The sequence below is a fragment of the Ursus arctos genome, unplaced genomic scaffold, assembly GCF_023065955.2.
Source record: "Ursus arctos isolate Adak ecotype North America unplaced genomic scaffold, UrsArc2.0 scaffold_3, whole genome shotgun sequence".
Lineage (NCBI taxonomy): Eukaryota > Metazoa > Chordata > Mammalia > Carnivora > Ursidae > Ursus > Ursus arctos.
Window position 1 is genome coordinate 41,154,592 of NW_026622985.1, and position 14,774 is coordinate 41,169,365.

General features: G+C 36.6%; 1 protein-coding gene across 10 annotated transcripts in view; it reads left to right on the plus strand.

Moving 5' to 3' along the window:
- PHF14 (PHD finger protein 14) overlaps positions 1–14,774 on the plus strand; it is a 210,677-nt gene that overhangs the window by 15,241 nt on the left and 180,662 nt on the right. For all 10 annotated transcript variants that reach the window (XM_057304473.1, XM_057304475.1, XM_057304469.1 and 7 more), the window contains one exon: positions 4,270–4,414. In XM_057304473.1, the coding sequence (XP_057160456.1) occupies positions 4,270–4,414 (145 nt within the window). The remainder of the gene's footprint in view (positions 1–4,269; positions 4,415–14,774) is intronic.

Sequence of the window (14,774 nt, forward strand, 5' to 3'; positions counted from 1 at the left end):
AGTGGAGAACCTTTTATGGAGTCTTCACTATTGACTCTTAGTGGACTTAACATGCCTATGCCATAGGCCTTGAAATACTTTAGAGCAGGGTTTTTAAACTTTTGTCTCAAGACTACTTCACACTCTTAAAAAAAGAAAATTATTGAGGACCCCAATTCTATATATGTAAGCTGTAGTTTTTGTTATTTACCATTTCAAATTAAAACTCAGGAATTTCAAAAATTAAGGCATACGAAAGCACACAAGTTGTCAGATTGATGACTGTATCCCCTGTTGTGTAGTTCTGGAAGACTATATCGTACACCCATGAGGGAGAGTGAAAAAGGCAAATAATCTTAGTATGAAAATAGCCTTTAGCTTGTGGACCCTATGAAGCAGAGTCCCACAGACTGCACCTTGAGAACTACTGTTCTACAATTGGATGTTTGATAAACCTGCATTTTCTACATAATGGGCAATTTCCTTGGCCTATAGAATTATGACATTTTTTGAATTTAGTGTGGTCTGAACAATTTCCTTGGAGATGGTTATATGCCATTTTCAAACTTTTATCTTGATGCTTTTGAGATTAACTGATGTTATATTGCTTTTTGATTTTCTAAAGTAAATATTTTGGGGATGGGTGTGTAGCATTTTCAGATAATGGTTCTATTTTCAGGACCTTGAAACTAGAGCTTTGGTTGAGGATTAATATTTGACAGAAAATTATATCAATAGAAATTTTCAGGTGGAAGTTTTTTGGTTTCTTTTCATAAAAGGCTCTCTTATGTTAAATGGATTATTAGATGTTAAATGTATGTGAAGAAATGGCAATTGTCATCTGATTTTTGGTAATTAAAATTTTTGCCAAAATTTATAAATAGCCATTTCTACTTGGGGTTTCTTTTTCTTTTTTTTTTTTTTTTTTTCTTTTTAAGATTTTATTTATTTATTTGACAGAGAGAGAGGCAGCGACAGAGGGAACACAAGCAGGGGGAGTGGGAGAGGAATAAGCAGGCTCCCAGCAGAGCAGGGAGCCCGATGCGGGGCTCGATCCCAGGATCCTGGGATCACGCCCTGAGCAAAGACAGACACCTAATGACTGAGTCACCCAGGCGCCCCACTATTTGGGGTTTCTGACTTACTAAGTATCAATTGTTGTTTACACATTTCAAAATAAAACAACTTTTTTTTTTTTTTTAAGATTTTATTTATTTCAGAGAGAGACTGTGAGAGAGAGAGCACAAGCAGGGGGGAAGGGTAGAGGGAGAAGCAGACTCCCCACCAAGCAGGGAGCCCAATGTGGGACTTGATCCCAGGACCTTGGGATCACGACCTGAGCTGAAGGCAGACGCTTAACTGGCTGAGCCACCCAGGCACCCTTAAAACAACTGCTTTAATACATAAAAAGGCAGTTTGAAATGTTGTACAAAAATTACTTCAGATTCTTGAGAATTTAACTTTGTTTAAAAACTTAGAGGAAGGCCTATTGCTCAAACTTACTAATTTTTTCTCATTCAGAGCAATAAGGATTTTTCTAGTTTTGCATGAAGTGTTTAGGAATTCCCTTTTATTTAATAATTTTGAAGATTTTAGGGAATTTGACACATAAAAATTAGAATTTGCCCTGTTGTATATATTATTTATAATCATCTTTGTGGAATACATAAATGAGCACTAAATCCAAGGAGAGCATTGGACAATATTATCATTTTAGGTGTAAATTTTAAATCCCAAGGGAAAAAATGAAATAGTTGAGTCACTGATTTATTACTACAGTGCGCCATTTATTCTTCTAATTGCCGTTAGATTCCATTAAACTGTGACATGATATAGAAGTTCTATCCTAGGTGATACTCTTGTGCCATTCAAAACCTACTTTCTCAATTTCTATTTTTATGTAAAAACCATATTTTCAAATGATACATTTTTTGGTAAAAATTTTAGCTTGACTGTTTTGTCCAGAAGCTTAAAAAAATGATACACATCTTCAGAAATATGCTGACAAAAATTGACACTAAATTTGCTTTTATATCCTGATCATAAGTGTGCTCAAACCCATGTTTGACGTATTAAAGACAACTTAGAGCATAATTTTTCAAGAATTTGTTACTAAGATTTTTCCACTGACGCATTATCTGTCAGTCATTTGATAGGGTTCCAGTTCCCTCCACTTCTCTCTCTTCGCATTACATTCCTGGTAAGAATCTCAAATGATGGGGATCCCAGAAACAACAGTTGATTTTGTTTTCTCTGCCTCTAAATCATAGTATGTATAAAGAGAAATTGGTATAGATATGCTATTTAGACATCTACTGTTTTTTTCTGAGCAAAATGAGAGAACAGGAAAATAATGGAATTAGAGCTACCTATTAATGCTTGTTTTTTTGATCCATAGAAATTTACTTGTTCCCCACATGGATAAATCTTTTTTCAAGGGCTCATTAGTTGTAATTCCACCAGAAAAATATTGGCAGAACCCATTTTACATGAGTAGCCTCTCAGTCATCAGACTCTGGTTGTTGGCTAATCTTTTTCTAGTTTGTGATTTTTTTTAACCTAGATGTGGTATTTTGGGGAAAAAGTCCTTTTTGGACTTACCGTGGGAAAATATTTAAAGCAGCATTACCTATTGAGGGTTAAAACTTTTGGGGGAATTCCAAAGAAGAGTCCTCAGTATAATAAACTGTTAGCTCATATTCCTCTTCTTGAACCACCTACAAGAATTAGGAAAGGAGACTGGAAATGAGCATAATTATTGAGTTCCTAATATGTCTCTGGAACATTTGTACCATACAATTATCTTCATTTTTACAACAGTCTCATCAGGTATTATTTTTGCCATCCTATTTTACAGATGAGAAAGCCGTAGCTTTGAGGTTCAACAGTTACTAAATGGGAACTGAGAATGAAACCCAAGAACGTTAGACTTTAAGTCAAATGCTCTTAAATTTGAAGGATGGCTAGTGGGGTGAATGGGTAGATTTTTGTTTTGCTTAATGTACCAGAGTGCTATAAAACATGAGTTTTCTTTTTAGAAAGTTTTTACCTTTATTTGCTGCTTATGTCCAAAGCCCCCAAACTACTTTGGTTTTATAACAAAGAGGAAGGGGGGAGAGCAAAATAGACAATTTTAAAGTACTAGGCTTCTCTAGAACAAGGACACTGCCTCCTTGTTCACTTTGCATTCTTTTCTGATTTGTTTTACAGATCAGCTGCAAGTTTAGATGTATAACACAGAATTGAAAAAATGTTATTGATGTGACATTCAAGTGTCATTCAAATGTCATTTACAGATTGCTATGAAGTGATGACTCTCAGTGTTACCTGTGGATATTGATCTGTTTAAAAGAATATAAAAATATAAAAAAAAATGGTTAGGTTCTTAAATGAAAACATAGACTCAAGTGCTATCTTATATAATGCACAATATGATAATACAAGAATTATTATATTGTTAACCCTTTAAAGTTTAAATCTATAATGCAATTTAAATTAAACAAAGCAAACTCTTTTCATTCTTGATTTATATTTATTGTCTTCCTTTCTCCTTTTATATTATAATTTGCTCAATATATTTATTAATAAGTTTATACTAGCTATTTCTTGACACAAACCTAATAGAGGACTGTCACGCTTTTAGCAACTAGACAACCTGGAACCTTTTTTAGATGGTTTTCTGTACCTGTATATACAGATATGCCAATGCAGGCTCTCTCGGATGTATCATCCAATAGTTTGATGACCCTGAAACTTCTGAATTCCTCAGCAGTTAAGGAGTATATAGTTTGTAATTATGCCATCACATACATATTTGCTTATATGTTATCTTGGATTGATTTTTTCCTGTTTGATATATGTGTGTCTTGTGTCCCTTAAGGCAGGATTATAAGCTTCCAAAGTGTAGGAACTATGTCATACTTTTTCAGTCCATTGTAGGATTTAATAATCACCTGTGGGTTAATTTTTCCTTTCTCCTAGTTTAAGGGGTCAGACTGGAATGGCAAAGCAGATGAAGAGTTGTTAGTTGCATGCTTGCTTTTTAATTTCTTAAAGAAGGGTGGATATGGGACTTGCAGAGAAAATGAAAAAGGGTGCTTAGAGGGTCATTTGTCAAAGAGATGGATTTTTCAAATGTTTTGAAATTCCTAAATTTCAAACTAGATTACTAAAGTAATGGAGAACGCAACATAATTTTAGAAATGCATAAAACAACTTTGAGAATTTTAGTTCTTAAAATTATCTTTTAATTTAAATATGTGATTTTTTTTTTATATGTTTTAATATTAGGACTCGCTGATTCTTGAGAAGAGTCAAAACTGGAGTTCTCAAAAAATGGACCACATTCTGATTTGCTGTGTTTGTCTTGGAGATAATAGCGAGGATGCTGATGAAATAATTCAGTGTGACAATTGTGGCATTACAGTCCATGAAGGTAATTATGCTTTGTTTTGTCTCCTTTTTGAAACAGCTAATTGACACTGCATTTAAATAAGTATAATCAGCTCTTTTACATTTGTACTGTTCTAAGGTTTTTCTATAGTATTTCATGGTTTTTCAATTGAAGTAGGACATACTGAATCCTCAGTGTCATGGGTGTTATTTTCAGATTATGTTAATTTAAAATGTGTTTTTAAATAACAAATAGAAATATTATATGGAAATCACAGTTATTTCTTTTGAAGGTCAGTGTTATGATAGTTTCCTTCATGGCATTTGTTTCTAGTTTTTAAATGAAATTTAGATACAGGAAAAAGTCTAGTATGTTAGTCTGGTAGAATATGTTATTTAAAAAATTACATTCTAAGTCTAGTGATACAGTTTCTTCTTTTGTAGTTATAAGTTTTAATTTTAAATTTGAGTATTTAGAAAGATTATCTCTTAAAATCTGAAATAAAGGCTACTATAATATATTGCAAATATTTTTCCCAATTATATTTTTGAACCTTTTTTGTTCTTTTTTTTACTTTGTTTTTTCACTTAATTTTTTTTTTATTTTGACGTAATTTCTGACTTACAGAAAACTTATAAGAGTACTACAGAGATTCCCATATACTCTTCACTCAGATTTCCCAAATGGTAACATTTTGCTGTTTTATCTTCTCTCATATAACAATTTTGTTTTTAACTCTATGAGAATAAACTGTAGACATAACGTCCCCCTCTACCACTAAATACCTCAGGGTGTATTTCTTCACAAGGGCATTTTTTTTTTTTTTTTTTTACATAACCATGTAATTATCAAAGTCAGGAACTTAGCGTTAATTGAATTCTATCTAATATACTGACTGTGTTCACATTTTGCCAGTCATCCCTATAATGTCTGTTCTAGCAAAATAAAATCCAGGATTATGCATTACATTTAGTCATTATGTCTATTTGGTCACCTTTAATCTGGAACATTTCTTGAGTCCTTGTGTTTCATGCCATTGGCATTTTTGGAGAATACAGGACAGTTCATTTATAGAATGTCCTTAATACTAGTTTTTTCTTATCTTTTCTCATGGTTAGATTCAGGTGACCTGTTTTTGGCAGAAATGCCACAAAAGTTATGTTGTGTTTTCAGTGTATCAGATTAAGAAGCATATAATACTTATTTTTCCCATTATTGGTGATGTTACTTTTATCACTTGGTTTAGAGGGGATCTTCCACGTTTCTCTTTGGTAAAGTTATTATTTCTTCCTGTCAGTTAATTTTTTCCTACAGGGCCCATGATTACCACAGAACAGTTTTTCTACGGCCTTGTCCTTAACCTGCTCTTTTGGTATTATATAGCCCTTCTCCCAAATAGTTCTGGGAGTCTGCTGGGCTTATGGGACCTGCAGGGTCTGTACTTCTTTAGCCAATACCCTCTTGCTTTATATGAAAGCAAGGAAGGGCAGCTTGCTGCTAAGGCTCACTATGGATATGTCTCCTATTACTATTACTCATTCACTTATTTTTTCAGTAATGTTTGTTGAGTATCTTCTGTATGGTAGGCATTCTGTAGATTTTAGGCAAGTACAATAATATAGAAATTGCTGACCTCGTGGAGGCTAATAGCTAGTAAGACAGGCAATAAAACAATAAATAAATATAAATATATATTAGGTGCTAGTCTGAACTGTGAAGAAAAATAAGGCAGAACAAGGAGTATTGGAAATGCTGTGAATTGGGGGGGGGTGTTGAGTGGGCAGGTGGAAGTTTGTATTTATAGAAGGGGAAACCTCTCTAATAGGGTGATCTTTGTGCAGTGACCTGAAGGATGTTATGAAGCAAGTCATGCAGGTCTTCGGGGAAAGAGCACCTTAGGAAGACGGAGTAGCAAGAGTAAAAATCTTGAAGTGGGAACATGGTTGGAGTGTTTATATAATGGCAGGAACTGAGTGAGCAAGCTGGTGAGTCATGGGGGTGGAGATGGGAGCAAACTAAGGCCTTGCAGGTCATAGATTTTAGATTTGACTATGATGGATGTGGGAAGACCTATATGAGTTTTGGGCAGAAGATTAGTATGATTTGATTTATGGTTGGGAAGACTCACTCTGACTACTGGGTTGGGAGTAGACTGAAATGGGTCTAAGTTGGGAATAAGGAAAACTATTTCAGAGACTATTTCAGTGATGTCAAAGAAGAATAGGTTTTGAGGTAGACAGTAAAAGTTTGGTTTTAAACTGTCTGGAGTTCAGGTAAAATGTTGGGACTAGAGATAAAAATTTCAGACTCATCAGCCTGTAGATGTTATTTAAAGCTGTGAAACTGGGTATGCTATCTAGGCAGTAGTAAAGTGGTTCTAGCACTTCAGAGGAGATTGGAATCATATGGCCAATGGGATAGGAGGAGAACCAGGAGTAATGACCCAGAGGCTAAGTAAGGAAAATGTTTCAAACAGAGAAAGTGAGTAACTGTCTTCTGTTTCTAGAGTCAGAACAAGACCTATGTCATGTGACCAGTTATCCCAATGCAGTGCTAGACTCCCGGGTACACTACCAGACAAGCCATCCCAAAGGTTGTAGGAGAAAAGGTTCATGGACAAAATGCTTATATTACATGGTTTATTAAATAAGTGTAAAATACATGGAGAGAAGCAAGGGGAAAAATACGAGATTAGTTAACATGCTTAAAATAGAAAACAAGTTGTTGGAAGGATCACCTGAATCAATCTTGGGGTCCACAGAGTTTGTATTGCATGTCCTGCCTTTCTCTGCGTTTTCAGCCTCCCCTGCTAATGCTTTGGTTATGAGGATCAGAGCCCACACGGGCAGTACTCTAGGCCAAACACACACTTTCTTGGACGGATCCAGAGACAAGCATGCCTGGTTACAGCTTTAGTTCCCCAGTTAACCTACAGAATAGCTATGGGTTTTGTGTTTCTTAGGCTGTGGACACATAGAGCCAGAATAGGTGTAACTGATGGGTGGTCATACTGAGGCCTCATGAATATTGTGTTTTTTGTGTTGTGTACATTTAGTATATTTCTGATTCTTCTGTGTCTTCTGTATATGTAGTAACTAGGTGCCTCAAGAATGTTAGTGTTAATGTTGGTCTTTCTGTCCTTTTCCGTCCATGTTTAATATACACATGCTTTACTTTTATCTGTACATGTAAGTTTCATCTATCTCATTTTGTTTTTCTGTAGCAGAAATGAATATTCTCAAGCAGAAAAAAAACACCATTATAATTGAGAGTTTACCACTGAATTTAGTAACATGAGTGTCATTGCTTATCTTCAAGAGAGTTCAAGTGGGAATAGAAGAAGGAAAGTGAAGATAGTGACGAAATGCAATTCCTACAATGAATTTGTATATAAAGAGAAGCCGCAAGATGGGACCTTAGCTGAAGGGATGTGGAGTTGAGGGAGGGTTTGTTTCTTTTTATTTTAGATGCTGTTATCTTTTACTGTGTAACAGACTATCCTGCAATATATCAGTTTAAAATAGCAAACATTTTTTACTTCACAGTTTCTAATGGTCACGGATCTGCTAGGAGTGGTTAGTTGGATGATTCTGGTTTAGAGTCTCATGAAGTTGCAGTCAAAGCTGTTGGCCTGGGCTGTAGTCATTTTAAGACTTGACTGGGACTGGAGGATCTGATTTCAAGCTTGCTTACATAGTTATTGATAGGCTTCCATTCTTTGGTGGCTCTTGGCTAGGGACCTCAGGTCCTTACCATGTGGGCCTGGGTGTTCTCATGACAGGACAACTGGCTTCAGAATGAGTGATCAGAGAGAGAAGGGGATAGAAGCAGTCATATGAGAGAGCTAGTGTCTTTTGTAACCTAATTTGACATATACACTGTAATTTCTGCATATTGTTCACACAGACCAATCCTACTTAAATTTAAATGTGGGAGGGCACATTCTAAGATTGTTAATATGAGGGGCACTGATCATTGGGGGCCATCTTAGAGGCTGCCTATCACAGATGCAGATTATATATAGCATGTTAGTGTACCCTAATAACATGGAAGTGACCAGTGAAAAGGGAGAGTTGACAATTGATGTAAGAAGAGAAGAGGAAGCAGTTGCTGGAGCAAAAGCTTTGAGTGCAAGGCTAGAGGGGATGGGATCCAGCACCAAGTAAAGACATTGAGTAAATATGAGTAGCTGAAGTAACCAGAGGGAAAAGGATATATGGATAACAGATGTAGGTAGGTTGTTAGATGTGGTGGTCAGAGCATGTGCAACTTATTTTTGAATGCTTCTTGTTTTCTCAGTGAAATGGGAAGCAAACTCATTAGCAGAAAGTAGAGGTGGGGAGATGTTGGGAGATTGGGGAAGAGAGGTTGGTATAAAATAGTTATTTGGGAGAATGAAGTGGACTAGGGAAATATTGGCATAGTGTGTGTGTGTGTGTGTGTGTGTGTGTGTGTGTGTGTATGTATATGGTGTATATAGCTGTGTATACACAGCTATAAAGGACCACTTGTGATTAGTGGTGATGAATATAAACAAACACGACATGGTTGTGTGTATGTCTGGGTTTTTTTTTTTTTTTTTTTCCCTCCAGGCATGGTTCAGAGTCCTTGGAGCAGGTGCAGAATAGGTAAACATCAAAAGCAGCTGCTGTGCTGCTGATGTATTTGTTGTATTCATCACCACTGTTGATCACAAGTATGTTACCACTGCTTATATCCATAAATGTCATTGCTGATGTGTGATGCAGGCATGACTAGTACTATTAATGTTGTTGACTTCTCATCATGCTGAGAGTGCTATCTCTACTTCATAGGTCATCGCTTTGACCATGGATGTGTTTTTGAAGGCCAGCACAGTGGTTTTAAGGAATTGAATTGGTTCCTAACATTTAAAAACTGGAAGATTTTATTTTATACATTTTGGATTTCAAACTTCTCTTTAAGCGCTGGCAGCAGTTTTTTCCTCTGAGGGCAACAATCTGCTGGAGTTGTTTAGGGCTGCCCCCTGCTGGTAAAGCCTACAGTTTCTTTTTGACCACAGTCCTCTCCCAGATCACTTACTTATTTTTGTCAGTTATCTTGTCCCTGGAGGTATTTGAATGTATAGTTCCCCATCTGTTTTGAGGGTGCTGTCTCTTGGCGCTGGTATTCAGGTTACTGAGGCCTTGTGTCTCACAGCTATAGTAGTAAAGGAATTATTTTTCTAAATGCCTACCTTTAAGACTCAGTCCTGAATCCACTAGGGACGAGTACCATGTACAATTCAGAATGAAACCTCCTCTATTTCCTGTTGTCTTTGATTCAGACTTGTGCACCTTGGATTCTTAGTACGAGTTCTTTCCCAGTAGATTCATTGTTCAAACAAATGTAGATTTCTGGAAGGGCACCCCATTAGTACCCTTAACATGCCTAGAGCTATTAAAGGTTCATAATGGGACCTGTGCTTCAGGTGAATAGCCTCAGTAATGTCAAATCTACCTTAGAAAAAGGTAGCTTTGATTTTTTAGAAACAGCCAGAAAGTCTTTCTGTGTCAAGGCAGACAAATAAGATGATCAAGCTAAGTGGTAATTCCATTTAGGTCAAAAGCAAGTTATGTCTGTAAAGTCATATAGCATATTTCCTTGCATAATTCATTTAACTGGCTCTAATGGCAGTTTAAGTTCCAAATGTTTTTGAGCATTTGCTAATGATTGTTCATTTTTCTTCTAAGACTGACTAATAGAATCAGATACCTATTTCTTTTTTTTTTTTTTTTAATTTTTACTATGTTAGTCACCATACAGTGCATCATTAGTTTTTGATGTAGTGTTCCATGATTCATTGTTTGCGTATAAAACCCAGCGCTCTCTGCAATACGTGCCCTCCTTAATACCCATCACTGGGCTAGCCCAACCCCCCACCCCCCTTCACTCTGAAACCCTCAATTTGTTTCCCAGAATCCATAGTCTCTTGTGGTTCATTCCCCCTTCTGTTTACTCCCCCTTCATTCTTCCCTTCCTTCTCCTGGCAATCTCCCTGCTATTCCTTATGTTCCACAAATGAGTGAAACAATATGATAATTGTCTTTCTCTGCTCGACTTATTTCACTTAGCATAATCTCCTCCAGTCCTGTCAGTGTTGCCGCAAATGTTGGGTAATCGTTCTTTCTGATGGCTGAGTAATATTCTATTGTATATATGGACCACATCTTCTTTATCCATTCATCTGTTGAAGGGTTTCCTTCCACAGTTTAGCTATTGTGGACAATGCTGCTATGAACACTGGGGTGCATAAGGCCCTTCTCTTCACTACGTCTGTATCTTTGGGGTAAATACCCAGTAGTGCAATTGCTGGGTCATAGGGTAGCTCTATTTTTAACTTTTTGAGGGACCTCCACACCTTTTTTCAAAGTGGCTGTACCAACTTGCATTCCCACCAACAGTGTAAGAGGGTTCCCCTTCAGAGACCTATTTCTGTTATAAGAGAAGTTTGGAAAAGGGAAGACAGGAAAGGAAAATTAATGCTCTAGAGTATGAAGCTTTGTAAGTTTTTTGAGAGGTAGCTAATATGTGGAATAAATAAATAAGGAAAACTAAGTGGGGAAACTGAATAGTTTTCTACATCTTTAGGTGAATCTTTGTGTGTGGTATAATTGGTTTGTTGGTGGTATTATGAATCCTGTGAACTTCAGATAAATTCAAAGTGCAAATTATACATGAAAAATAAAACATAAATCTTGAGAGTTTTTTTTTTTTAATTATGTTACAACTTTTCCCCTCTGGTATAATTTCCCATTTCCTTTGTTAATCTTGGAGTTTCTGTTGTGCAATTGTGATTGTATAATTCTCTCTCTCTTTTTTGGTTTCTTAGTAGAGTTAGAACTAATAGCTTAAAAAATTCCTTAGTAGAGTTAGAACTAATACCTTCATATCTGTTTTGTTTAGGGGAAAAGTGTTAGTTACATTTTTTAAAGATTTTATTTATTTATTTGAGAGTACAAGCCCCTCTGTGCTTGTGTGTGCTACTGGTGGGGAGGGGCAAAGGGAAAGCTGAGCAGGGGGCCTGACTCCGGCTCCATCCCAGGACCCACTGATCATGATCTGAGCTGAAGGCAGACACTTAACCGACTGAGCCACCCAGGCACCCCAAGGGGAGAAGTGTTATTAAACATTAATGTATTTTTCATAAATACATTACATAAATACATTTTTCCTTTTTAACTTAATTTCCTGTAGGTTATTTTTGTCTGACTAGTCTTAAAAGATTCCTTTACCAGGTATCAATACTATGTTTGAGAAGGGTTGTGTTTTTTTTTTATGTGGATATACTCTGGACTTTCCATCTAAGTTTTTTGGGTAATACTTGGGTAGTATCAGCAAGAAATTATATTGATTAATAGATCTGTGAAGAAGTTTTCATCTTTACTTGGTTTTACATCAATTGAATCTACTAATAGAAAAATAAAAACAAAAACAAAAAACCCTGCTTAATATTCATTGGTTAGATGGTTGATTTTCTCTTCTGGGGAAGAGTAATGATGGTAATGCCTAGTATAATAATGTGCAGCCCGATCAGCATATGCATTTTCTGGTCCGTTTTTGGGTCATCACACTGTTGTCAGCCTGTGTTAATTAAAGCTTGGGTTGAAAAAATAAGTAATGACATGTGACTTTGTCCAAATAATTTAATTTTTTTTGTTTTTTGTCTCTTTGTAGGTGTACCATGTTCTTAGTCCTTTTTAATTTTTAATTTTGTTTTTCTCTAAAATGGGGTTAGCAGCTTCTTAGAAGTATCAGTTCTTGACTATCCTAATGGGAGCTTTCATGACTGCTTAATTATTTTAGTTTTTAAGGTCTTTCTCCCTATATAACTGAACTCTTGTTGCATCTAAAGTGATAGGTAGAGAAATAAGTTTTAAAAAATGTTCCAGAACTCATAGTATTTATTTATTTTTAAAAGATTTATCCATCTGTTTTTGAGAGAGAGAGAGAGAGCACGTGCATGAGCAGGATGGGCAGAGGGAGAGGAAGAGAGGATCCCAAGCTGACTCTGGGCTGAGTGCAGAGCCTGATGCTAGGCTCCATAGGCTCCATCTCAGGACTCCAAGATCACAGCCCGAGCCAAAACCAAGAGTCAGGCTCAATTGACTGTGCCACCCAGGTGCCCACAACTCATAGTATTTAAATTAAAATGTCACTCTTAACTACTTTGGTAGTTTTTTTCTAAAGTGTTGCTACTCAGAGTAGCGTCCGTGGATCCACAGCATTAAGCAGTAGCATCTATATAAACTGGGAGCTTGTTAGAAATGCAGAATCACAGACCAAGTCCCTTCTGAATCAGAATCTTTATTTTGAAAAGATCCCAAGATGTTTCATATACACATTAAACCATTAGCTATGTTAATAATATAAAGAAGTAGCTCTGCAATGCTTAATATGGTAGCTAAACTTGAAGATTTTCAAGATTATCAGTGGGCCCATTTATCACCAGTTTATTCAGAAGGATAGAACAGAATCACAGCTTGCCACCAAGGCAGCCCCCTGCCTTCCGTGAGTCTTTGTAATAGTCCCTACAGCAAGCGGCTCACCGTCGTTTGGGAGCCATATTTGGGCTGTGCCATTCTCCCCAACCTACCCCATTTATAGTTACTCTCAGTTCACATGCAGTCTGCCAACAGGGTCTTTTTTACCATAAGCAATATTTCCAAGTAACACAATTGATAACTCTTTATCAGTTTCCTAGAGTAACAAAGGTGGAAACTTAACAAAAAGTCAGAGTCTAATGAAGCAGGCGAAAGGGTTAATGGAATCAATGGGATCCTACTAGTTCTCTATACTGAGGACTAAGAGACAAAGGGCTCTAATGCATGAGTCCCTCTTGGACCTGCCTTCTGTTGGCCATGCAAAAGCTATTATGTATTATGTATAACCACTGAAAGTATTAAAAGTTCTTTCTTGTATACCACCCCCCCCCCCCCAAGACTTCCCTGTTACTATCTTTGAGTCATAGATCCCATCAGCATTTCTGTCTCTCTAGTGTTGCTCTTTTTACCACCTCGAAAGGAAAGGAGAGAGGGGTTTGGTGAATACAACTTTCTCTATGGTGTTGATGTAAACATTAACTACCATTTAAATGAATTTATTTTGTTACCTTGATTCTATAAATATTTAAATGTGTGATTTGGTTCTAGGAAACTGGAGGATGTACCAGATACAGTCTCTGCTGTTTTTATATAATAGGGGAAAGAAAACATGTAAAATAAGAGCAAAGAATAACGTTTTATAAGTGAGTTATAGATTCTGTGCTATGGGTGTATTGAGTGCATCATACCTTATTGGTAAATCTAGGTGACTTCTGAGTCAATTGCATGTTCTCTTTTTGTAACTGATTTCAAGGGGTTCATTTTTGGTGTGCATCAAATTGGACACAACCCAAGGAAGGGTTGAAAACAAAGAACTTTTTATTGTTACAAGTAGGGGGACAAGGAGATAGCTGTCATAGTACTGTCTCCCATGGGGTTAGTACAGGAAGCTTTTATTCAGTGTATTAGGGGATGGGGGCAGGGAACTTATAGAGGCACTTCTGGTTCAGTCGTGCATGCTAAATATGTCACCATGCTACTGGATACATCATATGTTCAAAAAATGGCAGAAAGCTCCACCCATAGGAGAGGATTTTAATATTATAATGAACCGAGGATAACTTTAGGATAACTCAGGGGGCATTTGTGCAGTACATCAGCTCCAACCCAGCTCAAACTGGCTCTCCTAAGGAGCTGTCAGGTGAGACACACCTGGCAAGACACACCTATCAAGTGAAACACCTAGTTGGGTGTCTCCTTGGCTGGAACTGTTGGTTCTGCAAAATAAAACACAACTCCTTCCTTGCTTTTGTCCCTTCTCTTCCTCCCTTTCTGGTGGTAGTGTTCAGCCCTCTTATTTGAGTAATTTTCTGTTGCATCCTAGCTAACATTTTGATATGCAAACAATAGGCTGCTAATCCTTGACCTAAAATATGTATTTCTGATACATTGTATTTAGCTTACTGCTTTTTTAGTTCTGTGAAATTTTAAGGTATTTATGATTTTTACCATATTTTATACTATTAAATTCATTTATGGGCTGTTAATGTGACTTTTTCTTTGCATTTAGAAATCACTTTTTCAGGGCTCCTATTATGTCTTTGCTTTTTAGTGTTATGCGACTGTTCATTAAAATAAGCTCATCGAGAACCTGGAGGGTATTATGCTGAGTGAAATAAGTCAATGAGAGAAAGACAATTATATGGTTTCACTCATGTGGAATATCAGAAGCAGTGCAGAGGATCATAGGGGAAGGGAGGGAAAACTATATTGAAAGTAATCAGAGAGGGAGACAAACCATGAGAGACTCTTAACTCTAGGACATAAACTGAGGGTTGCTG